The sequence below is a fragment of the Annulohypoxylon maeteangense genome (assembly GCF_022496945.1).
Source record: "Annulohypoxylon maeteangense strain CBS 123835 unplaced genomic scaffold GGS22scaffold_3, whole genome shotgun sequence".
Classification (NCBI taxonomy): Eukaryota; Fungi; Ascomycota; class Sordariomycetes; order Xylariales; family Hypoxylaceae; genus Annulohypoxylon; species Annulohypoxylon maeteangense.
In genome coordinates, this window is record NW_025953250.1 from 1,226,358 (window position 1) to 1,250,151 (window position 23,794).

Sequence of the window (23,794 nt, forward strand, 5' to 3'; positions counted from 1 at the left end):
AGGCGGAGAATTAAAAAGTCTGGCCGGATATGAAGTTGAATATGATACTTGCCTACAGAGGTTGTAATGTGAATATGGAGAAATTCAAAGTTGATGGAGTCATATTTATCAATGGAGTAATCGGTATTCGATTTCAAGCTGGTTCGTGCCTGCTGACGACTTCCAATCTCTATGTGTACGTACCTATATAAACTTTGCTATTGATGGAAAGAACCTTGAACGTTGGCATTGTATCGTTGTATCGTTGTATCTGACACTGTCCCTTTCCTATCATAACTGAAAATAGCTGAGGGGAAATAGGGGGGGAAAGAACCAGTGCGAGACGCACGATGTGTTGTACCTATTACTCCAAATTCCTAAGGGACAACGACATCCATTGGATCATGGGAACGTCGAAAGGATCAGCGCCTCGATTGTTACATACCTACATGAATGTATCCATGGATACCTAGATGTGTGTACGTACATATCTTCAAAGATATCGGCGTATCATTGATGTTCGATATAGTGGTGACTGTGATCGCCAAGCTAACCAATTGTGCTCGTCTGGGGAAGTGGTGCATCAAACGATCAAACGGCACAGAGCCCTGTCGGCTGTCGGGGCTTAAGGCTGGCGTTGGCAATTGCTTAATGATGATGGTAAGGAGGGATGAGAAAGCAACCTTAGAAATGATGTCGTGCAAGGTTCTCACGTTTTTTTAGTTAGTAATTCGAGTTTGTATCGTGGTTCGAATCGATATCCTTGGCATTAATCTTGGCGCTGGTTGGTCCGTGCCTGACTGGTCGATTTGGCCTTGCGGGTCTCCGACTAACCACAATAACTGCATTAGCACTTGCAACTTTAGGTCTAGCGTGAACTTGGCTTTCTCCCTTTCGTCCCTATTCCTGATAAATTCTAGTCCTGCTTTCTTGGGCAATCCACGCGCAACACTACGCAACACCAGCCCTATTTCGGCTTAGGAATTTTATCATGCTCACGTGCGATGAGAGGAATATGATGAAAGCAAAACGGGAACACGGAAAATGAAATTGAAGGATGGAAGGAAGAATTACAACAAATTGAAGATAATAAAATTAGGTACTAGGTACAAAAAAGAGAAGTATATTAATGGAGAAGCTAGCAGAAAAATAAAATCAAGGAAAAAAATAATAATAATAAGAAGAAATAATAACCAAAACAGAGTTTGATGGAACCCCGCAATTCGGGTGAAGGATGAGAAGGCAGGGAAGGCAGGGAAGGCGATTATTCGAGAATGCGGTACACCATCTACCAATCAAATTCATCGATTCCCTCTTTTCTCGGTTCACCTCTCTACCGACCGATATCGTCAATCGCCAGCTTTTTTCTCTCTGCCTGTCTGGTCGGCTGGCTCACCAAGCTTTGAAGGGTCCGTGTCATTGGTGTCGACATCAGCTTCTCTCACTACCTCATCCATTCCTTTGATGGGGATCTTTTTCAACCTTACCTTTTTCTCTTTTGCGCCACCACCGTTAAACACCAATTGATTGGCGCTCCCGCTTAAAGAGTTTAAAGTAAAACTTGACAACCGACAATCTTCATTTTTATTGTTGCCAACTTCATCAATATTTGATCATTTACCATATTTGCGCTTGGGATTTTATCTCTCGCTCCGCTTCCAGGGCTACCTCTTTTTTTTTTCACCCTTCCTGGGCTTAGCTTGATTAGGTAGCTTCCCTCATCCACATTACCTTCTTCCTTTTTCTCTTTCAGATCTCTCGCGACGATCATCTTCAAGTCGCTAGATGCATCCATATCAGATAGCCCGCGCCATAGTCGATCATCCTCGAAACGCCGCGCAACAATAACGAATTACGCATACCACACTTCCGTACCCATACCGCATAACCTACTCCGTAGCCTCTTCTCAACTACGTGCGTATACGTTACCTTAGTTACATAGACTCGCCGATCCAGAATACTTTCAGAATACATTACATACATTACATACATTAGACATACATACAAACGTACATACGTACATACAAGTCCGCATATCTTCTATTCCCCCCTCATAAGCCCCCTAGGGCTATCTTCATATCCGAATCGCCGACGACAAAACAAAACTTTGTGCGCCCCAGTACCAAATGCGAACAGGCTCAGACGTCGCGGGTAGCTGCATAACCATCGAGCATCCCGCATATCATCCCAGCCAAACTCCTCAGTGCCTTATCCGCCGCCGCGTGACTCCATGAGCGAAGACCTGTGCCCCCGCGTTGCCCGGTCCGTTATCATTCTTGTTGGAAACAAATAACACCCCCCGCGATCTGTACGAACAGAGCGGATAGACCCGTCGAACGGGTCCCAGCAAGCCTTGTCCCCGTTGCACAAGGAACGCCTCTTTGTAACGGGGAACGAGCCCATTGGCGTCCTCCCTTCTTCAACGCTGAATACGAGTTGCGCCGTGCTTGTGCAAGGCCTCTTGGGGGTACCGGCCCCCAGACACGGCTGTCGCACCGCGGCAGCGTACAGCGCCATTATACCTAAGCCCGCGTCTTACATACAATATCTCTAGCACCTAGCTATTTTCCAGCTTCCATATACACCTTCTCTGGCAACTCTATTGGCCTGCATAAGCCACAAGTCCATTGTTACTGGTCCACGATTCAAGCTAAGGGTCAGTGCTTAAAGTCGAAGCTAAGAAGCGGTGGGAGGTTTGTCCTAGTGTTTTGAAATAGGGAATATTGGTTTTTTTTTTGGAAGGTGAAAAAAAAATAAGATCCCCTGGTTCACTGTGATACTCCCGCGGCATCTGTAAAGATCAGCTACAGTCATCATTCAAAGAGGTGTGGTTGCGCCAGACTCACCCACCCCAGGACTTGCATTGACACACACTTTCTTTGGTGTGGAGAGCTGAAAATAAGCTGTTTTATATATAACTAAGACAAGATGCCGGAAGACGTTGAGGCAAATGGGACAGAGGTCTCAGATGCCATGTCCGAGAATGAGAACGAGTACGACGACATGGAACAACCTATTAAGGACGAAGATATCAAATTGACCGATCAAAACACTTCTCCCGAACCTGGGGCTGATCATTCAGGAGAAGTCAAGAAGAAGTACGATCCTAAAGATCCTCATCGCCCAAGGAGAAAGAAGGCTAGACGTGCCTGTTATGCTTGCCAGAGAGCGCATCTAACATGCGGTGAGTCTCAGCCTTACGTTTATGTGCTGTGATTTTTATCTAAGCACGTCTGTTTCAACAACCCCACAGCCAAGCTCTAGCTAGTTCATGTGTTTCAGTGTGAATTGCGCTGAAACCCCAGAACATCATAATAATTAACAATACTAACTATTCAATAGGAGATGAACGACCTTGCCAAAGATGTATTAAACGTGGTCTTGCCGATGCCTGCCAAGATGGTGTGCGGAAAAAGGCTAAATATCTTCATGATGCTCCTCCGGAAGCGCTTAGACCCGTTCTAGGGCCTACCTATAATCCAGCCGCTCACACAAAGTCAACAAATGGAAGACACCTTTCTAACGGGAATTCCGAAACTTCACCGTATTATTCTGAGGCTTCTAACTCCTCGTCATATTCTATATATGGTGGTAATCCTCAGGGTCAGATGGCATCTTTGCCAGAGAACATGTCTTTCGGTGGACAACATTCTCCGGTAACTCCTGGGTATCAGCCGCCGAACACGTCCAGAGCAGCACAAATGGGTTCTATGCAGGTCCCTCAGGTGTCTGGCGAAATGAACAATAGCTTTTCGACAGCTTTATTTGACCCAAGCAACCCGGCAATATTCAATTTTGACCTCGAGGGCCTAAATTTTGGAAGTCACTACGGTGCTCTCGAGTTTGGGATGCTTGGTCATATGTCTTCTGGAGCAGCAGAGACACCACCCAGAGACGCGGTAGCCCAACCTCCTGGGACGGATGTGAACTATGGATCCGCGGCAGTGTACCGAAATGGCGTCAACCAATATAATCAGGTATATGAAAACGGTATGGCTGACAATTTCATGAGTGTTGATGCAAGTGGAGGTGGCGCATATCCGGGTAACTTGCAGCACGGTCTGCCCCATGCGTACGCTGTGGCAGCTGCTGGACCTACACCGAATAGCTTGGCTAGTCCTAGTACAGATAACACATCCAGTCCGCAACCTACAGGCTATTCTTTCGATAAATCACCAACAGCAAGCACGTACACGCCTGCAAGCACTCAGCCAATCGTTCAACCTACGAGGCCGAAACCGAAATCTTCAAATTCAACTAACCGGTTTGGACCCCAGTCAGTTTTAGGTAAACGACATCGAGATCCGTCCGCGATTTACGACACTGTTACCGAGCCTTACCCATACCTCACTGGATTCCACAACCTGATCGCGTTTGTTCAGCGGAGATTTTCTGCCAACAAGACTCTACGGATTGCCAAATCACTTGCTAGCATCCGACCCTCATTTATTTCTTGTACACGGAATCTTAATAGACAAGATCTCATCTTTATGGAAAAATGCTTGCAACGGACGCTATTCGAATATGAAGATTTCATGGGGCATTGCTCAGCACCAACTATTGTTTGCCGAAGGACAGGGGAGGTGGCGGCTGTCAACAAGGAATTTGTTGCGCTGACCGGATGGACCAAGAACATTTTGCTGGGCAAAGAGCCCAACATGAATGCCAATGTTGGTCGATCGGGATCCGAATTAAGTAGCCTCGGCAGCACAAGTAAGCCGGAATACGCCACCCCGCGATTAAGAACGGTCCAGCCCGACCTAGGCAAAGCTTCAGAAGGCAAGACACAACCGGTATTCATTGCCGAGTTCATGGATGATGACAGTGTTATTCAATTTTACGAGGATTTCGCTCAGTTGGCATTCAACGATAGTCGCGGCCACGTGACAAGAAAATGCCGACTGCTGAAATATCGAACGAAAGAAATGAGCGAATGCTTGAGTAGCGATGAGTCATCTCCCCATAAGGAACGAAGAGCCAACAACAGTATTCTGAGCAATAGAGTTGCTAGGATAGACGGAGAACATGGCATATCCAAGCTGGAGAAGGATGGCAAGATTGACTGCACGTTCTGCTGGACCATCAAACGTGACGTTTTTGATATACCAATGTTGATTGTTATGAATGTGAGTTCTCTTCTGATGCATTATACTCTTAACATTCAAAGAGTAGCCGCTAATGACATTATAGTTCTTACCATGTTACTACCGTGACCAGGACCAATTGGCTGTATAGGGGCTATAAGGGGTTGCCGATAGTTGGATGCACAACATAGACGCATGCATGATTCTGGATTCATTTTTTTATTCTCTTAGTATACAATGAGCCTACTGTCAGCATGGGCGGCGTTTTGGATGGAGCTCTCATTTTGGAGCTCCTCTCCCCTTACCGGGAGCTGGTCATATCATGCATGTATCTCACGGGCTTATAAGGTAGATAGACATGGGATAGATCATGGGTCTTAAATCTTCGGTTCTACGACCGAGTACCATGGATTTCGTTTATTCTAAAAGCTGATAACTCAACTGAAACTTGGAACGGTCTATTATTATTCTATACGGTGAACGCTCAACCACCAATGAACCAACTTAGAACGTCTATAAAGCGACTATATCGTTTTAAGGCGTCTCACGTGTCCCGCGGGCTTTCGGAAGTTTTCGCATTGGATGCCTCGGGCCGCTTCGGGTAACTTCGCTTACGTTACCCCTCCTAATCCCGACTTTACCCTTACCCACGCTGCCAACATCTTGCCTCATGCTTGCTTCATGCTAGATACGATACATACATACAGTTACATACCCATGTATGTATATGTGTATGTGTATGTATGCGCCTATATCCCCAAAGGCTAAAATAAAGCAGACCAGACTTAACTCGAGTAGGTAATATGTAGCCAGCCCGTAGATCTAGCCTACGTAGATCAACCCCCTTCTTTCTCTCCCTCCCATCACTCCTCTCGCACAAGCCAAGATCCATCAAACTCTCCACTCGCCCCGTCTACAACGCCTTGCCGCGGGGTCCAGGCGGGGCGCGCGAGGCTCTGCCGCGCCACTTCGCAGTCCACGTTTATGTCTACGACGAGCGCGTCCAGCGACGGGTAGTCCCGCTCCTCGCGCACGAAACCCAGGATCAGCAGACGCATCGGCGCGTCGTAGAAGTCTGCGGCGAACTTGTGCAGGACGTGGACTTCGGCGGACCGCACCGAGTTCTTGTAGAATGGGTTGTAGCCGATCGACATCACCATCGGGTAGATCTGCCATTGGGAGGTTGGCGCGGTGGGAGGAACAGAGGAGGAGGAGAGGGGGGCGGGAGGCGCGGACGCTGGGGCGAGGGGGTTGCCTTGGTGGCGTGCGTGGTGGTCGGGGTGGGATGGCGGCAAGGCAAGGGATGCGTAGCCGAAGTATACGCCTGACTTCGCAGTCGCGATCCATGGCGTCGCTGCCTCGTCGACGGGGAGGTTCGCGGTTGGGATTCCTAGCTCTTTCGACCCGCGGCCGAAACCGGATATCACGGTCCCCTCCATGCGCAGCGGGTACGGCGGCTCTGGGCCCGCGGGTCCGTAGAGGATTCGCGGGCGCTCTATCTCCGCTGCCATGAGGTTTGTAGGTTTTGTGGATGGGTTGGGCGGGTAAGGTATGTTGGTTTGTTGGTAGGTGCTCGAGTTGGTTGGTTGGGATTGGGCGGCGCGATGATGCTGATGATGGGATGGCGGGGTTTGGTGCCGATCGGTGGCTTTATTATTCCCGTGGACAAGCGATGAGGTCTATTGTAAGTCTATTAATAAAGAAGGTAAGTTACTCTTTGGTTGGGTATTATATTTCGGGTCTATAGTGCAAGCGAAAGGGATTAGAAGTCGAAGGGTGACATAATCTTGAGTAGAAAATCCGATGGCTACTCGTGGACGTCTATGGAATCAATGCATGGCGGGGGTTGCGATGTTTCGCCCGCACTGTATTGCTTCTAGGCAGGCATGTAATTGCAGATTGATAAGATAAAGCTTATCGATAATTGCCCCTGGAAAATGTCTCGGAAAGAACCTTGTTCCCAGTTTATGTCTTGTATGTAACATTACCCTTTTGAACAAGCGTCTCGATTCTTATTGGTTAGTATTTCATAGCTCATTGTAAGTGATATTTATGCTGTATCTTTCCACGATATGATCTGAATAATTATAACTCTGCTCAATTTAAGTATACTGTTTTCAAATAGCATTACTCTCATGTAGATGAAATTTGAGTTATCAACTAAAGAAAGTTTCACCGAATTTCAAGCGATAATTACTGATGTACCTAGGTAACTAAGGGACCTAAACTGGGTATGTGAGTTGAACTTGTGGGATGATAATCTCTTCATTGATCTGATATGTGTAAGTTTGGGATGCATCATTTGAGTATTAAAATATTGGAATAACTACAAACTTTGATTAGTAATTACGTAAATAACTTTAACTCTTTCTGGTTCTAAACTCAATTCAACGAGGAAACAACAAAAACAGCTTGAACATCAATATCATCTTACAAGGTTTAAAGTAGGTTGCCCACAATCAACAATATTCCTTCCACATATCTCATAATAAGATTTAGACTTAACTATCCTTTTTTTTTTAAGAAATAACGCACTACATCGATCGATTATTCAGAAACCTAGATAGGTCAATCACTACTGCCTAACGCGCTAGAATCTCCAGATACCTCGTGCTCAACATATAACCATTCAAGTCTCTTCAAATTTCCAATTATCAAATATTAACAGAAATATCCATAACATGTACCGAGGTATGTATCTTTACCTATAATCCTCTGGTGTATATCCTATATCTATGGCCGGTGAACTTCATTCTTCAAACAGCTTTTTCAAACCCGGGATTCGAAATGGCCGCCTTGGAAATGACGCCGGGGATTGGATTCGATAAATACCTAGGTAAACTATATGACGGATGGATGGAAGGTTTAGAAGACTAAGCTATTGACACGAGCCCAATAACTCTGCTGAAATCATCTCATCGACGCCAGGTTTTACACGGACGTCAGCCATTAACTTAGGCCTCAAATAGTATGGCACTGTTCTATATAAATAGGCCCAAGGCCCCCTTCATCGAATCGTCTTCTTTTCTTCTCAATTTCTTCATCTCTAGCTTAACAGCTTCCAATTATCGTTCAAAATAACAAGATTTCATCCACAACTTATCATCTACCACAACATCAACACACACCAAACTACTCTCAAAACAAGACTACACTCAAAAAAACTCCAAATCAATACAAAGATGAAATCTCGTACAAAATACTCGCAGCTCGCCTATTGGCATCAACCTATCGATCAAAAGATCGACCAACAAAAAACAGAACACGATTGGAAAGATGGAGACATTGCCTTTCTTAAAGACGCGAATGAATTCACACGAGATGAATACAACGACTTAATAAGAAGCGGTTATCTACACTTTAAAGCAACAAAACACCCAGTTATCATTCTAGAGCACTCGAATGATCACAAGCACTTCCTTATCACCACTGTATCCGCTTACAGCTCTGGGAGGGAAAACAACTATCTCCCACCATGGAAACAATTCCACCACAAGTGCAAACCTCGCGAAGCCTTTCGCGCATTTTCTGGCTCGGCGAAACCATCATACCACCAAAATTACCTCCAGATCGCCGATGGAGGAAGTTTCCCAAAGCCTGAGACATCTTGGGTTTATATGCCCGCAACATTTGTTGTCCCCTCGTCGGCACTTAAGGAGTTCGACAAGACCCCCGAAAGATTGCGCATGACAAAGGAGAGTCTAGATGATCTCCTTTACGACATGGCGAAAAATGCGCGCTTCGCTACCCGTTGGACAAACCCTCATGTCCTCAGACTGTTGAGGTCTAAAGCGCCACAAAACCAAAAATGCTGGCAAAACTATAACAGATGGGGACCCTAGTCCCAGTCCACACAACTTCGATGCTATTATCAGCTCTAATGCTTCAAACCGACACTACACACTACTACTCTATAAAACAAAACTCTAAACTGGTCATACAGCGCAGCAATGATGGTTCATCTGCGTTGATACTTCCGCAATCGCCACGACGACGACGAAGAAATCAGGGGCTGCTTGTACAACACTCAAGCAAATCATACAACAACGGTAATGGCAACAGTACATCACCAAAAAATTACAACGAGATCAACAACCGCCATGAAAACCTACCACGGCCGAAAAAAAAACAATACCTGTCACGATGTGGACTTAGCGCGGGACCGCGGTACACATGCCGGTACGTCTTTTTATCTACACTACCTATTCTAGAACTAGCTATTAACAGGTTTCTTATAGCTTGAACCCCGACACTACCAGACGTCTGTAAATACCCAGATGCTGGTAACGATCGAGCTGGTTATGATCTTGCTCGAATCAACCCTCTTTTTCGAGCCGCCCGAAATTCATATGAGGTTATTACTTACAAATAATCGTCATACAAGCGGCTCTCGGTCTGTTAAATACTCGACCAATACTTCAATTGAGTGCTTAAAAGGAGCGCTCGTTCTGAATACTCGGGAATTATGGACAATTTAGGAACTATGGATTATGGGACCACGGAGGACTACCTGGAAGTTAGACTAGAAGGATTTAAGCTTCGCTATGGTGCAAAGAAGGGAAATGAATGGGATATGTACCTCGGGATATTTTATAGGTTTTTCCCTCCTGAGAGGTTTCCCTATATTCAGCAACAAAGCTGGCGAATGCATATCCAAGGAGATTCGAAATTTGGTTCAAAATAGAACTACACTTCTACATTGAATTCACTACACAATTCCTAGCTTGTATTATTTTCCATATTTCTGGTATGAGTGCCTACTTACATACCGCTAACTCAGGGCGAACACGCCTTTCTATATTCTAGGTACGCGTGTTGTAGTAGCGTACCCCTAGAATAGGATCTCGGTTTAAATGATAGAAAAGGGGTTATTCGCTGTTTCAGAAATTACATTGCGAGAATTCCGCTGTGGTACGGCTTTATCCAAGATAAGAAGTTCGAATAGCCTTCGACTACATACCTACCTACAAAGACAACAAGGGGGCAGGGTCTCCAATCCGGGTCGGGCGGGTTACATACATCATTTCCCCTCATTTCAAGATTTATACCCATGACAACATGTAGTATCCATCATAATACAAAGGAAATTATATCATATTGTGGCATTGTGGCTGTATAAATGAGATGAGCATTCTCCGCCCACGATGTCTCGTTACACCCTCCGTTCCACGGCGCCTTATACCCCGAACATGCTTCCCATGTCCTATAAAACTCAACGAGACCTTAGTTTAGCCAAATTCAAAAACGATATCTCTTAGGTTAAACTTGTTTCGTTAACAAAAACGGTCACCATGTATTTTACTCTCATTATCACCTTGGCATCCTTAACTGTCAGTGCTGTGAATATTGTGGATTTGTCCGACGTAAATTGGACGCTCAGGAATGATGAATTGGATATCTCAGTCCCTGGAAAAGTCCCTTCTCACGTGCACCTGGACTTATATGCATCGAATATAATAGAAGACCCGTACTATGGACTTAACGATTTCGATTTGCGATGGGTTGCCTTGTCAAACTGGACTTATACCTCTAGCCTACCGATACCATCGTCGGCGGAAGATAGTAGCACGATTCTTCTATTCAATGGGCTTGATACCTTTGCTGATATCCGGCTCTGCTCACAGCCCGTAGCAAATACAAACAATCAGTTTCGCCAATACTTTTTCAACGTCACCGATATCATATCCAGCTGCGGATCAAGCTCTCCTGAGCTCGAGGTTAATTTTGGCAGTGCTCCGACAATTGCTGAGCAGATCGCGAATGAACCAGGTCAGGAGACCTGGCCATGGGGGATTGAAGGGCTATTTGAATTTCCTCACCGGCAATTCATTCGAAAGGAGCAGTCGGACTTTGGTTGGGATTGGGGGCCGGCATTCGCTCCATCTGGTATCTGGCAGAAGGCATGGGCTCTTCAACTGCACGGAGATGAGATTTATGTTCGAAACTCGTTGCTGGACATATATCGCGAAGGCCAATTGAATAACCTCCCACCGGATCAGTCCGCAAACTGGGTACTAAATGCCAGCGTCGATGTGATTGGCACTCTACCGGAAGGCGCCAGCATGAACTTCAAAATAATTGACGCTGGTACTCGGGAAGAAGTGAGTAGTGGAAGCTTATCCAATATTACGAATGATGGCGACGTTATTACTGGTTTGGCTGTTCTCAACGCGAAAGATTACAAGCTCTGGTGGCCAAACGAATTGGGATTACAGAATCTTTACAACATCACTGTTGATATAGTATCGGGCTCGGGCACGATTCTGTCCTCGGTAACGAAACGGACTGGCTTTCGAACAATCGTCCTAAATATGGGCGCTATCGAAGATGAACTCCTATCGAAGGGAGTAGCTCCTGGAAATCACTGGCATTTCGAAGTAAATGGCCAGCCATTTTATGCCAAGGGGAGCAATTTCATTCCGCCGGATGTCTTCTGGCCGCGGGTAACCCCAGACAGAATCCGACAATTATTCGACTCTGTCGTTGCTGGGAATCAGAACATGCTCCGCGTTTGGGCAAGTGGCGCTTATTCCCCTGATTTCATGTATGATATTGCAGATGAGTTAGGAATATTGCTCTGGTCGGAATTTCAGTTCGGCGATGCGCTTTACCCCGTCGACCCTGATTTCCTCGAAAACTGCCGGTTAGAGGCTGTCTACCAAGTTCGGCGTGTAAACCATCACCCCTCGCTAGCTCTCTGGGCTGGCGGGAATGAGCTCGAATCTCTTGAGCTTGCGTTACTTCCGCCAAATACGCCGACTTATTATCGTTACCAGCAAGAGTACGAGACCTTATTCCTGCGCACGCTTTTGCCAGCTGTCTATGGCAACAGCCGTAGTATCTCGTACACCCCAAGCAGCACATCAAATGGGTACTTATCGCTCAATTTCAGCAACTCTATCCCGATGACAGAGCGATACAATAACGCTACCCCTGGAGAGATTTACGGCAACTCAGACCACTACAACTATTACTCGTATTTCGCATTCGATATATCCACTTACCCAATAGGACGGTTCGCAAACGAATTCGGCTTCCACAGCATGCCAAGCATCCAGTCGTGGAGACAGGCCGTTCCGGAAGAGGACCTCAGCTTCAACAGTTCAACCGTCGTACTCCGAAACCACCATTACCCCGCCGGCGGGCTCAGCACATCCAATTTCGCTAATGCGAGCAAGGGGATGGCCGAGATGACGATCGCGGTCCAGAGGTACTACCCCGCGCCGTCGAAAGTCGACCCCATAGCCAACTTCTCGGCCTGGATCCACACGACGCAGATCTTCCAGGCTGATTTTTATAAAAATCAGATTCAGTTCTACCGCATCGGGTCCGGGAGGCCGGAACACCAATTGGGCAGTCTATACTGGCAGCTCGAGGACATCTGGCAAGCGCCGACGTGGGCGGGAATTGAATACGACGGCAGGTGGAAGGCGCTACACAGCGTCGCGAAGGACATCTACCAGAACGTCATCATCGCGCCCCTGTGGAATCTCACGAGCGGTATATTAGAAGTCTACGCCGTAAGCGACCTATGGGACGAAGTACAGGGCACAGCGAGTCTCGGGTGGGTTTCCTGGGACGGCGCGGTCGTTGACGTTTCTAATGAGACGAAAGAGGTGGATTTTACCGTGGGGGAATTGAATGCTACGTTATTGGCGACGATCAATATCAATGAACTGAAAGAAAGCGCGGCTATTAATGCTAGCGAGGTCGTATTCGTGGCGAACCTTACGGCGACGGGGACGCCGCCGAATTCTGAGGCGACGAGGACTTATACCCATACTAATTGGTGGACGCCTACTCCCTTGGCGTCTGCTGCGCTGGTGGATCCGGGGTTGACTGTTGAACATGATGGGAGCGCTGATGAGTTTATGGTTAGGGCTGAGAAGGGGACGAGTATTTGGACGTGGGTGAGTCTGGATGGGGATGATGCTGATGATGTTATTGTTGCTTTTGAGGAGAATGGGTTCTTGTTGAAAAAGGGGGAGGAGAAGCGTATTAAGCGTAACGTGATGAAGGATAGTGGGGAGAGGGTAGAATGGGAGAGTAGGGTTAGTGCGAAGAGTATTTGGGAAAATACTTTACCGTAAGGTATGGAATTTAGCTGTAAGGCGTGGGATAATCATAATTCGAGATATTTATTAGGTTGAAGGGATGACAGAGTCAGGAAAGGGGTAACACTGTCTCACTGGCAGCTGTCAAGCCCTTGCACCGGACCGATTTTAGTGTGCTGGTAAGGTAGCATTTATGGATATTATGGGTCTAGCTAGCTCACCAACACCGAATCACACCGCTAGCACCATTCAAATCTAGCTTCTTATGACTTTGGGACTTCATCTAGTGGAATATCATACTTCTCATACCCCAGTTCACTCGAATTTAAATGAAAAACGGCACGATTCTCAAGCTTCTAGTGCTCATAATCTTCATCTGGGCAGTTATGCGCCGCAATGCTGCCCCTAAAGTCCCTATCGAGCCTGAGCGCGTGGCTGCCATCATGTTATCTTGGCAATCTCTCGAGGTAATCTCTCTGAAGAAGTTACAAACACTATGGGCTGGCTACGGGTACATCTACGAGCTTAAGGCTCGAGCTACCGGCGGTAATGATAGGAAGAAAGCGGAATCACTTTCTCTAATACTTAAATTCATTGCGCCGCCGCAGACGCGCCTGGATTCCGCGGATGAAGGCCATCTGCGAAAACTCATGAGCTATGAGGTCGAACAATACTTCTACGACTCTGTGGCACCACTTTTGGGTGATGAGACATCTGTGGCCCATTGTGTTGCTACTACGCGGGACGCAAGCGAGAAACCTGGTGCTGAGCTTCTCGGAGGTGTGACTGCGACGAGTATGTAACCCCCTTTTCAGGAATCATCAATTGACACTGCTTTCTTTTGTTGCCAATAGTCCTTGAAGATAACAAATAATGGGATGTGGGTTTTACTAACTTATCCCTGCTGTAGTAATGTCTGATCTAAGACCCCTTTTCCCCGTTGCTGGAGAAAAGCGATCAGAACTCAATGAAAAGCAGATATTTGCTGCATTAGATTGGCTATCTGGCTTCCACAGCACGAGTCGGAAGTTGGTACCTGATACATTTGAAGAATTCTTACTTCCACCACTCGAAGAAGCTAAGAGAAGAAATAAGAACGCTCTTGGCAAATTGTGGCTTAATGGGGGCTACACCTATCTTGCTACACGGCGAAAAGAGTACGCATCGCTTGCAGAAGATGAGGACTCGGAGTGGTCTAGTGCTCTCACCAAATCCACCACACCCGGAGGTCAATCGATCTCGGAGTTGGTAGCAGACTTTCTGACTCCTCGTGGCCGAGAGTATGAGACATTCATCCATGGAGATGTAAAATCTGAGAATTTATTTACTACCGCCTCCGGTGACAAAGTTGCGTTTTACGACTTCCAATACGTCGGTCTCGGGCTCGGTACTTGTGATCTGGCCAAGTTATTCACATGCTCGGTGCCTCTCCGTTTACTCATAGACGATGGACGGGATATTCCAAATGAGCTTTCGATGGACGAGGGAGAGAAAAAGCTCTTGGAATATTATTACTCCAAACTGGTTAGCGACTTCAAAGATTCTCGAGGACGCACCCAGAAATATGATTGGGACGTCTTTGTTCGGCATTGGGAGACTGCGTTAGTGGACTGGCTGAGATTTCAGGCTTCTTGGGGGTTTTGGGGTAACACAGAATGGCTTGAGGCCAGGGTTCGTTCGATTTTGAAAGACCAACAGTGGAGAGACTGGCTTCAGGAGAATCATGGGTCAGGTTAGGTACCTAGTTAAATGCTAACTAGAGTTAGAGATCTGCGATGAATAAGTCGTGAGAATGATACTTCGCACATGAAATATTGTAATCAAATACCGAATTGGGGTCGGACTAGGTGTGTATGAGGAGAGTTCGGCAATGCTACCCCCCAGGAAATATATCTTGCTTCTCCAATCATCTTCGGATAAATGCTGCCGATATGGGGTTCAATGTCCCCCCTTTAGATCATGGATATCGAAGATTCGTGTGGGGTTGCCTTATATCAAGCAGCATCCATGGATCCATGTGGGAGTGGGAGGTTACGTGCCGCATTAATCTCCCGAATAGATGTTCTACAGAGTATGGTTTTACTCTATCTGGTCTGCCGGTAGACGAATTAACGATCTCGGGATAAAATACTTAGTACTAGGTACCTACCTACTCAGGTAGAGAGGCCAACTTTGCCTATTTCCAGGGCTTGCTATGTATGTCAAGTAGGTAGACATGCGATATCGTCAATATTGAGTAGCTAGATAATTGATCTTCAAATCTGCTAGAAAGCAAAAATGTCTTTCCCATATAAGAATGTGCTCCTAATTGGCGCGACGGCAGGCATTGGCCTAGCTTTAGCTGAGCGCATGATCGAGAACGGCATCTTCGTCATCGGTGTGGGTCGTCGCAAGGAGAGGCTTGATGCATTCGTAGCTAAGCACGGTGCTGACAAGGCGGCGGCGTCGCAATTCGACATTACCGAGTTCGATAAGATCGAGGCGTGGGTCAAAGAGTGAGTATACAGCTTTACACACCTATATAACGGCGATGCGCGTCGAGAAACCATAAGCCAACTAACGAACTCAGAATTACCACCACATACCCCCTCATCGACGTCGTGATCATGAACTCCGGCATCCAGCGCACCCTCGACTTCACTAAGCCTACGGCCATCGACCTGCCGCGCACGATGCAGGAGCTCGGCACAAACTACACTTCTTACCTGTATCTAATCACGTACCTACTCCCACACCTACAATCCCTAGCCCCGAAGCCAACGGCTCTAGTCGGCGTGACATCAGGGCTAGCGCTCGTCCCACTACCACGATGCGGGAACTACTGCGCGACGAAAGCAGCGATGCACTCGCTCCTCTGGTCGATCCGGGCACAGCTCAGCTACGACCCATTAAGCCAGCATATCAAGGTAATCGAAATTCTGCCGCCGGCAGTACAGACAGAGCTGCACTCGCAGCAGAAGGAGCTCGTGGCGATCGGAGAGGGTAACATCGGGATTCCGGTCGAGCAGTTCACGGACGAGGCGTGGGCGGGGCTAACGCGGGGCGACGAGGAGATACCGGTTGGTATTGTGAAGGATCGGTTCGATGTGACGGAGGAGCCGCGACGCGCGCAGTTTGGGAGGATCGTGTTGGCGTTTATGGGGAAGAGAAAATGACTGTTGCGAGGAGCGAGATTGTGAGGTTAGGTAAGGTGAGGAATGCAGAGGTATAAAAAATATCCGAATATTTGGATCTGACGTGAGATGCGTTCTTAATATAAGTGATAGCGGCGGATGAACTTAAGCATAATACAGGGGCAAACTCCGCGATCTTCGATGGATTCTCCGCAGTGGATTTCTGAAGTCCGCAGGGACGGAGGAGTAAATTACCTAGTAGATAAGCCTGTAGCCAGCCACCTGGGCACTGTTTAGGTACGAATCTTCAAGCCATCATCCCCTAATCTATCACTGTACAGGATCATACAGCGTACCTAGAGTACATGGTAAGGGCATGGAATTCTTGGCGCATATTCACAATTTTGTACGTCATGTGTAAATAGAAAGTAAAGTATCAAAATGAATGAATAGTAATTTTTTCTTATATTTAATTGTTGGTAGTATTGGTTGATAAAGAGGGAGAAATCGTCCGTCCAACAGGGGTGGACAAGATGTGCCTAACGTACCAACATGGTAAAAAGCAGCCAATAACAAGCCTATATGGGAAGTAAGCAGGCAGGCATATCATTCCAACACATCGAATCTAGGCTTAAAAGGCGAAGCTTTAGAGCCGCACGATGAACTTCGTCGCATGAAATTGACAGCATTTGAATTCCTCATGAACATTCTGCTCTTTACACCAAACTTTCCTTCCCATCACCCGGGTAGCTATCCGAAAGAATCTACGTATGCCCCAAACGCCATGCTCGCCCAAAGAAAATGCATGAATGCGAGAAAGCGCAACCTTTCCGCTCTCCTCCCCTCAGAGTCACCTAAGCCTTGTACTCGTCTCTCCCAAGCTTAACGATATCAGCCTGCTCCAGGACCCAATACTTGCTCGGCGCCTTTCCCTCAGCAGCCAGCACGGCGGCGCGGACGGCGGCGCGCGCGATGACTTCGGATTCCTGGCCGAAGGCGTCCTGGGCGCCCTGGCTGATCTTGCCGAGGCCGCGCACGAGGGTGTTCAGCAGCGGGCCGGCGGCGTGCTCGACCTCGCGCTGGCCCATGATGAGGCCCGGTCGCAGGATAATCGCTTGCGCAAAACTGTCCTTGATGGCGTCCTCGACTCCGATCTTCATCTTCGAGTATGGCAGGTACCCGCTGAGGAACCCGCGTGTTCCGGCTGAGGATACGAATACGAAGGTCTTGACTCCGGCGTTGTGCGCGGCTTTGATGAGTTCGACGTTTACTGTAAACATGCGATTGAGGTTAGTATTGTTTTATGGCATTAGATATCCTGATGTTTTCTTTCTATGCTTTGAGATAATTACGCGGGGATGAGAGGGGTGGATGCGACGTACGGTCATGGTCGATCTTCCATTGATTTGCGATTCCGCCGGCTTGAGCTCGCGTGGTGCCTAGGGAGGAGAATACTACAGAGGGTGGTGGCGCGGAGGAAAATAGGCTGGATGCCCACTTAGTAGTGTCGGGTTCGACAGTGGCGGTCAATTTGGGTGACTCTGCTGCGGGAGCTCGGCGAGAGATGGTGCGGATTGTCTTGAAGGCATCTAGACCGAGAAGAGTCGACAGTATGTGAGAACCCGTAAGGCCTGTGCTACCAATGACTGCAGCTGTGGATGCCATGTTGGTTCAGAAAGAGTATCCGTGTGATCCGGTACAGAAGAGATCGTAAATTGCGTGAATCTGGTAAGAGTTTTTATAAACGACGCCTACCTTTTATGTAGGTAGTTATGTAAGTATGGAAATACCAGGTAAACTAAGAGACGTAGCTTCTTACTATTTTTCTTTAACCATGGTAAAGTTCGGGACAATAATCATGCCGTAAATGACGTTGTTACTTCCTAGTGAAACCCAGCCTGGGACTTAAGGAATTCGGGTATCGCCATGTCCGAATTACCATACTCGAATTAAGCATATATATTCATCTAAACATAGAATTATAACTCGACAAAGACATCTCCGATGCACCAAAACCCCTGTTCTATCCTTATGTGCTTTAATCTGCAAGCGGAAATTTAATAGGCAATTGCGGGTTCGTCATGAATTACAATAAATCCTAACTCTCTCCATATCTCTCCCGACGCGGACTTCTACTTCGAATCCTTTGATTTTCATCGGGAATTTCAAGCCGAACCACGCTTGGTTCTGATTTTCCAGGATCTAAATCTTCACTCCCACTATCAGTACTGTCAGTCGTATCAACCGTATCGATTGTATCAGCTAGGCTCTCTAGCTCCATCTCTTCATCGGGGATACGTCTTGCGCCATGTCCATTAGGTAAGTCGGCTGATTTATTCTCATGTTCATGAAGTCTCATATTCACAAACAGAGCGTAGAGGCCAAAGTCGTATGCCAATCGGGAACAACCAGCGGCAACGAATGCGATCCAAAAACGATCGCTCGCAGCCAAAAGGCCCGTCACGGTAGGTCCGGTCATAGCGGCTAGTGTCCTGACCGTAGCTGTGATACCCATTACTGCTGTTCGCTCCTCCGGCTTGACTACTGCGGCAATGAACGCCGCTCGTGGGGCTTGATCCATATTATTCAGCCCCGCACGGACAAGTAGGAGTCCGGCAGTCAGCCAAAGGTAAGGAGGCAACGGGAAGAGTAAGACGGCGGCTGACGATGGCGTGTGCGTAAATACCATCGTGTTAATCAACCCAATTTTTCGGGCTAGAGGGCCGGCGAAAGATGCTGAAATCGCTCCCAGAAAGTAACTAAAGGAGGTGATGTCGCCAAGAGTTGACTTTTGGGGATGAAATTTTTCATTCATATAATAATTCGTCAAAGAATATGGTACCATACCATCAGCAAGCGAGTCCACGGCCAACAAAAACCATAACTTATACATCACCGATCGAGTTGCTGGCGAGATCAAGGCTAGTCGGTTCGAGAACCACTTGAGGCTTCGAATAATCCGATTCTGGGATTTTTTAGGTGTAGGTGTTACGTCGGGAGATGCTGCAGGGCTCTCAGTTCTCCTATCAGTATTCTGACCGTTATCGTCTTGTGGAACTTGCGTGTAACTTCTCTTAGTCTGCGACAGCTCACACGCATCGGACAAGAGCAAAACCAGTCCAAGATTGACTACACCCATAATCGCGTATATCCAAAATAAGGCATGATATGCATCTACTTCCGACCATCCATCTTTATCCTGTAAGAAGCGGAGAACTCTTCCTGATAACTCGCTTCCTAAGGAAGATCCGAATAGGGGTATGGTAACGTGCCACGATAAGACATCGGCTCTTGTTGACGGAGTGGTGAGCTGTGAAATCATCGACCTAAAGAATTGTCAGTCACTATTTAACATTGTAACCTCTTTTCGCGAGAATATACTAACTCTTCTATACTTCTAAAGGGGCCAAAATCGCCGCCGGTGATACTAATAACACCGATTACCGCAGCGAGTAGCAAAATCCAAAAGTTTTCAAAAAGCGCAAATATTAGGCCGCTTAATATCATCAACAAAGAACCCCCGATCATGACTCTTCGTTTCCCGATACGATCTGCCACAAGCGTGATATATGTTCCCAATATCACATCGCCCATCAACGTCAGTGTCATGAACAAGCCAATCTGATGATCAGATATCCCCAGAGCTGAGAAGAAGATGCCTACAAACTTTATTAGGATCATCATGATAATATAGGTAGGTAGATTGAGACACCCTTAAGGTTCAAACCATACCTAGAATCAGTGCGTTGGTTCCGTAGGCGAACATGCGACATGTTCGCGCCAGAATAATGAGATAGGCATTAAGGCCAGTCTCATGAATAGCTGCAAGTCCGAATTCATGGTAAAACCACTTTAGGGACAACTGAACCTTCTCAATCATTTAGTTTAAAGTGCCAGCCAGAAAAATGGTCAGATCCGAAAATATGCAATAATGTACTATTGGGTAAAATGAAAAAAAATAAAACCGATATGAGAATGGCCGGCTGGGCACCGGAGTCACGGGATGACGGATAATAGCCGATTTCGGCCTTACGCAATTTTTCATTCGGGATACGTGACGGTAACGGAGTCGGAAGGACCCGGCAGGTGCTAGATACCTAGATACATTTTCAGCTTTGTTTTGGAACAATGCCTTTCTAACATCACTGGAGTAGAATCGTTTACGAACAAAGATACCTACGGGGTAAATAATAGGATATTCGTAACATTATAAATAGGACGCTTATGTTCAAATGAACATTCATAGGTATCCAGCTGATTATCTCACTGCCTATCATCTTCAAATCACCAATCTTGGATAAGTCCGTATTACCTGATAAACTTCAAAATGGAACCCTTAACTTGGAAAGACAGACTGATTCTAGCCTTTCTGGTTATTCAGATTATCTTCATTGTTCATTTCTTTTTTGACAATGCCGAATGGTTTTATAGATGTGTGCTGGGAAGCTATTTCAGCAACCGCTTCTTCGACAGTTCTCTACTTTTCATGCTCCCGTCCATTCCATACTTGGTATTCTTTAGATTAATACCTATATCAAAGACACTAAGCATACTAGCTTTAATTGTAAAATATTATTTAAGCTCTTGAGAAGAACGCTGAAAACTGAAAGGACTCCTTTGTACCTATGTAATAACATAATTATTAGGTACCTAGTAGGTATATCTACCTAGGGAGGTGATAATAGTACCACAGGACATTATCCAGACAATAGCAAAGCTGACAAATCTGGCAGATAGACGTTCTATGTTTTTTGTTTACGGAATTAGAGCAAAACCCAGTAAGTACGATAATATTAGCATAAATGAGCTAAAATTTATGGTATCCATGGATGTATATGAAATTTACCCAGTGCTTTGATTATCTCGTATTTATTGCATTTCTTTGAATACAGTTACATTATCTAATACCCGCACCGCCACCTATTTTCGAGTCTTGAACTCACTCTCCGTCTCCAGCCATGTACCAAAATCCTTGAGATCGGGGTTGATCTTCCTCAGAGACGAGATGTCCGCCCCGTATCCGACGTTGTTAAACCACCTAAACATATACCCGAGCTCCTTCACCATCCAGTTGATGATTGATGCGACGAAATGGAAGGTCGTGGGTAGTTCGTCGCCGGTCTTCTGCTTGAAGGTAGCCGCGAATTGGTCGTAGGTCAGTTCATCGCCTGCAAGACTGACTTTCTTGTTCTTGTACTCCTCCGACTTGATGAAAGCCTCGGCGGCGAAGAACCCGATGTCGCTGGTGGCGATCAGCTGCAGTTTCCGGTTCTTGTCGAGGGCGATCTTCCAGCTCGTAGCAAAGACCTTGCCCATGAAGCCTGGCACGAGGTTCTCGAAGAAAGCAACGGGTCGGAGGACAGTCCAGTTCATCTCGCCGCCTTTCGTCTTCTCGTAGAGGTATTGTTCGATGTTGTGCTTGCTAATGAAATGTGGGATATCCGTCGGGCTATCGTCTGACTTGGCACCGCCGCGATCGACTGAGGAGTAGACTAGGTGCTTGACGCCGTTCTTGAGCGATGCGTCGATCAGAGCCTTTCCTTGCACCTCCTCGGTTCGAAATGTGGCACCGCCGCCAATTGCTGCCTGTACGCTGTAGACTCCCCAAATAGGCGTCTTGGTCACTTCCTTAGCTTTGGCGAAGATATCGTCAGGCGCGTCCATGTTTCCTGTAACAAGCTTGATCTTAGGCGATTTCTTCAGGAGTCGTTGAGCAGAAGCTGATTGGGAATCCCTCGTGAGGGCTAGAATTTCGAAGTCGGCATTGGCTTTGATTAATGCGCTCACAACGGCGCCGCCCTGCTTTCCAGTGGCTCCGGCAATGAGAACTGCGCGAGACATTGTGGTTTTTGGCGAAAAGTGCTGTATTATGATAATATAAAATCGATGATGACAGGACTAGAGCTTGAAATATTGCGGTGTTGATATGAACAATGGATATCTATTATCTGATGGAATACCAAAAGAATAAATAAAAATACGAAGACAAAGAACTGGGTATTTATTAAGTAAATTCATTGGAAACGACATTCCAGCGATTGCCTAGACTCAACGTCAATATGATATGAGTGTATAGCGATTCCATGTCATGCTGACAAACAACAGTCCCACATCGGTGCTCTTCCGTACCGGTAAACCCTGCCCGGAGCCATAGCGACCGACTAAACGCACACCCCGCGTACTCCAATACAACCAAACTGACGTCATGCCGCCTCTCCTGGCCAATCGTAGGGTCATCGCATTAGAAATATGAATACTCGGGACTCGCTCGCCCCGACTTTCATCTTCAGATCATGCTATATCTGTTCAATTATCTTGTGAATATTAAAAATTTGATGATCAATCTTCATTCAGAAACTAATCGATTCTACCCAGAGCTAGAAGGCAAATTGGAAATGATTAATATTATTTTCGAATAATTTGTCATCTCTATTCGCGAAAAGCCGCGATGTGAAGTGTCATCCATTCAGCGCGAGGTCGCTGTGAAAAGAAAAGTGACCCCTATTATTTCTATTTCTAGCTACCGTAGTGGCAAAGAGGGGTTTTCAAATACGGTATTTGGACACGCAACGCGTCTGCCCATTAACAATGATTTAGTGGAAACTAGATCATTGTTGTACAGCAAATGGTATTTGATTCAAAAACGATTATTTATAAAATAACGATAATTCGCAAAGAAGCTATTTTAGGGATTGCACAATTATTTTATGTAAAGTGGATACTTTGAATTGGTTGCTATGTAAATACTAGTAAATACTGACCTGACGCGACTTGTTTGCCAACTTCCCTAGATACTGCCCTAGATACTGACCTAGATACCAACTTACTTACTTTTTTACTTACTTCTTTCCTTCGTATATATAGAAACTGGATCTGGATCTATTAGCTTGCTTCGTTTCGATTAGACTGGATTTGACTTACTATTACTATTACTAGAACAGAAACTGACAGTATCCTGTTGATCTGACGCGACTAGGTAGATTAGACTGATTTCAATACGTTGAATTGAGATACCTACTTGACGCGATTAGATTGAATAGACTGAATAGACTGAATAGACTGAATAGACTGAATAGACTGAATAGACTGAATAGACTAAATAGACTGAATAGATTGAAGATATTATGCAACTGACTTGACTTGACTGTATTGCAAAGAGAGAAAGAAAAGGTGTATGTGTTGACTTGGAGAAAAAAAACTTCTAAGTCTTTTATTTCATGATTGCAGCTGCCAGCCAGATTACAGCTGCCAGATTGTAAGACCTTGGCAATATTTCCTATTATAGTAATGATTAACACTTATTTCTATTTATCGTTTTCAGTTCGAGTGTAGAAAACGATTATTAGGCGTTGAAAACGATTATCTAAGGTCAACAATCGTTTTCTTCTTTCAACAACGGTATTTTCGCGGTAAATAACCGTTATTTGAAACCACATATTGCCGGTATGGTACCTACGAGCTGCGGGGTTGCGAAACCCCTTTGCCCTGGGGATCTCACAATTTTAGTGAATGCGACCCTGCTAGCCCTGCCTAGGCGTGGATTGCTGTAGAACCTTGTAGCTT

At 46.2% G+C, this 23,794-nt stretch overlaps 9 protein-coding genes across 9 annotated transcripts; 5 read left to right on the top strand and 4 right to left on the bottom strand.

The window, feature by feature from the left end:
• The first annotated feature begins 2,703 nt into the window (after positions 1-2,703).
• GGS22DRAFT_92781 (uncharacterized protein) lies at positions 2,704-5,543 on the top strand. The gene is made up of 3 exons (XM_047968436.1): positions 2,704-3,164; positions 3,323-5,106; positions 5,171-5,543. The coding sequence occupies exons 1-3, from the start codon at positions 2,909-2,911 to the stop codon at positions 5,213-5,215; spliced, it is 2,085 nt and encodes a 694-aa protein (XP_047821880.1). The 5' UTR covers positions 2,704-2,908; the 3' UTR covers positions 5,216-5,543.
• GGS22DRAFT_154970 (riboflavin kinase) lies at positions 5,506-7,072 on the bottom strand. Its single transcript, XM_047960121.1, has one exon. The coding sequence runs from the start codon at positions 6,573-6,575 to the stop codon at positions 5,928-5,930; it is 648 nt and encodes a 215-aa protein (XP_047821881.1). The 5' UTR covers positions 6,576-7,072; the 3' UTR covers positions 5,506-5,927.
• Positions 7,073-8,246: 1,174 nt separating this feature from the next.
• GGS22DRAFT_185429 (uncharacterized protein) lies at positions 8,247-8,906 on the top strand (the record flags this gene model as incomplete). Its single annotated transcript, XM_047964324.1, has 1 exon — positions 8,247-8,906. The coding sequence occupies one exon, from the start codon at positions 8,247-8,249 to the stop codon at positions 8,904-8,906; it is 660 nt and encodes a 219-aa protein (XP_047821882.1).
• Positions 8,907-10,233: 1,327 nt separating this feature from the next.
• Positions 10,234-13,365, top strand: GGS22DRAFT_154972 (glycoside hydrolase family 2 protein). The gene has a single exon (XM_047960122.1). It carries the CDS (start codon positions 10,356-10,358, stop codon positions 13,152-13,154), a length of 2,799 nt encoding a protein of 932 aa, XP_047821883.1. The 5' UTR covers positions 10,234-10,355; the 3' UTR covers positions 13,155-13,365.
• An 8-nt stretch (positions 13,366-13,373) lies between these two features.
• On the top strand, positions 13,374-15,125 carry GGS22DRAFT_92804 (phosphotransferase enzyme family protein). Its single transcript, XM_047968437.1, has 2 exons — positions 13,374-13,913; positions 14,029-15,125. Exons 1-2 carry the CDS (start codon positions 13,448-13,450, stop codon positions 14,853-14,855), a joined length of 1,293 nt encoding a protein of 430 aa, XP_047821884.1. The 5' UTR covers positions 13,374-13,447; the 3' UTR covers positions 14,856-15,125.
• A 157-nt stretch (positions 15,126-15,282) lies between these two features.
• Positions 15,283-16,444, top strand: GGS22DRAFT_92807 (putative NADP(+)-dependent dehydrogenase). The gene is made up of 3 exons (XM_047968438.1): positions 15,283-15,323; positions 15,387-15,613; positions 15,688-16,444. The coding sequence occupies exons 2-3, from the start codon at positions 15,396-15,398 to the stop codon at positions 16,271-16,273; spliced, it is 804 nt and encodes a 267-aa protein (XP_047821885.1). The 5' UTR covers positions 15,283-15,323; positions 15,387-15,395; the 3' UTR covers positions 16,274-16,444.
• Positions 16,445-16,673: 229 nt separating this feature from the next.
• GGS22DRAFT_154980 (NAD(P)-binding protein) lies at positions 16,674-18,118 on the bottom strand. Its single transcript, XM_047960123.1, has 2 exons — positions 17,614-18,118; positions 16,674-17,501 (listed from the first exon to the last, which is right to left on the bottom strand). The coding sequence occupies exons 1-2, from the start codon at positions 17,894-17,896 to the stop codon at positions 17,086-17,088; spliced, it is 699 nt and encodes a 232-aa protein (XP_047821886.1). The 5' UTR covers positions 17,897-18,118; the 3' UTR covers positions 16,674-17,085.
• A 78-nt stretch (positions 18,119-18,196) lies between these two features.
• Positions 18,197-20,147, bottom strand: GGS22DRAFT_92819 (MFS general substrate transporter). The gene is made up of 3 exons (XM_047968439.1): positions 19,964-20,147; positions 19,617-19,890; positions 18,197-19,557 (listed from the first exon to the last, which is right to left on the bottom strand). The coding sequence occupies exons 1-3, from the start codon at positions 20,109-20,111 to the stop codon at positions 18,330-18,332; spliced, it is 1,650 nt and encodes a 549-aa protein (XP_047821887.1). The 5' UTR covers positions 20,112-20,147; the 3' UTR covers positions 18,197-18,329.
• Positions 20,148-21,033: 886 nt separating this feature from the next.
• GGS22DRAFT_154983 (NAD(P)-binding protein) lies at positions 21,034-22,294 on the bottom strand. Its single transcript, XM_047960124.1, has one exon. It carries the CDS (start codon positions 22,070-22,072, stop codon positions 21,152-21,154), a length of 921 nt encoding a protein of 306 aa, XP_047821888.1. The 5' UTR covers positions 22,073-22,294; the 3' UTR covers positions 21,034-21,151.
• Positions 22,295-23,794: the final 1,500 nt, after the last annotated feature.

Bases quoted from the DNA above. Each gene is read 5' to 3' on its own strand.
- GGS22DRAFT_92807 (XM_047968438.1), top strand. From the start codon at position 15,396: ATGTCTTTCCCATATAAGAATGTGCTCCTAATTGGCGCGACGGCAGGC. The intron at 15,614-15,687 runs GTGAGTATACAG...TAACGAACTCAG, and splicing joins ATCGAGGCGTGGGTCAAAGA to AATTACCACCACATACCCCC.
- GGS22DRAFT_154970 (XM_047960121.1), bottom strand. From the start codon at position 6,575: ATGGCAGCGGAGATAGAGCGCCCGCGAATCCTCTACGGACCCGCGGGC.
- GGS22DRAFT_154972 (XM_047960122.1), top strand. From the start codon at position 10,356: ATGTATTTTACTCTCATTATCACCTTGGCATCCTTAACTGTCAGTGCT.
- GGS22DRAFT_92781 (XM_047968436.1), top strand. From the start codon at position 2,909: ATGCCGGAAGACGTTGAGGCAAATGGGACAGAGGTCTCAGATGCCATG. The intron at 3,165-3,322 runs GTGAGTCTCAGC...ACTATTCAATAG, and splicing joins GAGAGCGCATCTAACATGCG to GAGATGAACGACCTTGCCAA. The intron at 5,107-5,170 runs GTGAGTTCTCTT...ATGACATTATAG, and splicing joins CAATGTTGATTGTTATGAAT to TTCTTACCATGTTACTACCG.
- GGS22DRAFT_154983 (XM_047960124.1), bottom strand. From the start codon at position 22,072: ATGTCTCGCGCAGTTCTCATTGCCGGAGCCACTGGAAAGCAGGGCGGC.
- GGS22DRAFT_154980 (XM_047960123.1), bottom strand. From the start codon at position 17,896: ATGGCATCCACAGCTGCAGTCATTGGTAGCACAGGCCTTACGGGTTCT. The intron at 17,502-17,613 runs GTACGTCGCATC...GCATGTTTACAG, and splicing joins ATGGAAGATCGACCATGACC to TAAACGTCGAACTCATCAAA.
- GGS22DRAFT_92819 (XM_047968439.1), bottom strand. From the start codon at position 20,111: ATGATTGAGAAGGTTCAGTTGTCCCTAAAGTGGTTTTACCATGAATTC. The intron at 19,891-19,963 runs GTATGGTTTGAA...TAAAGTTTGTAG, and splicing joins AACCAACGCACTGATTCTAG to GCATCTTCTTCTCAGCTCTG. The intron at 19,558-19,616 runs GTTAGTATATTC...ACAATTCTTTAG, and splicing joins CCCTTTAGAAGTATAGAAGA to GTCGATGATTTCACAGCTCA.
- GGS22DRAFT_92804 (XM_047968437.1), top strand. From the start codon at position 13,448: ATGAAAAACGGCACGATTCTCAAGCTTCTAGTGCTCATAATCTTCATC. The intron at 13,914-14,028 runs GTATGTAACCCC...TCCCTGCTGTAG, and splicing joins CGGAGGTGTGACTGCGACGA to TAATGTCTGATCTAAGACCC.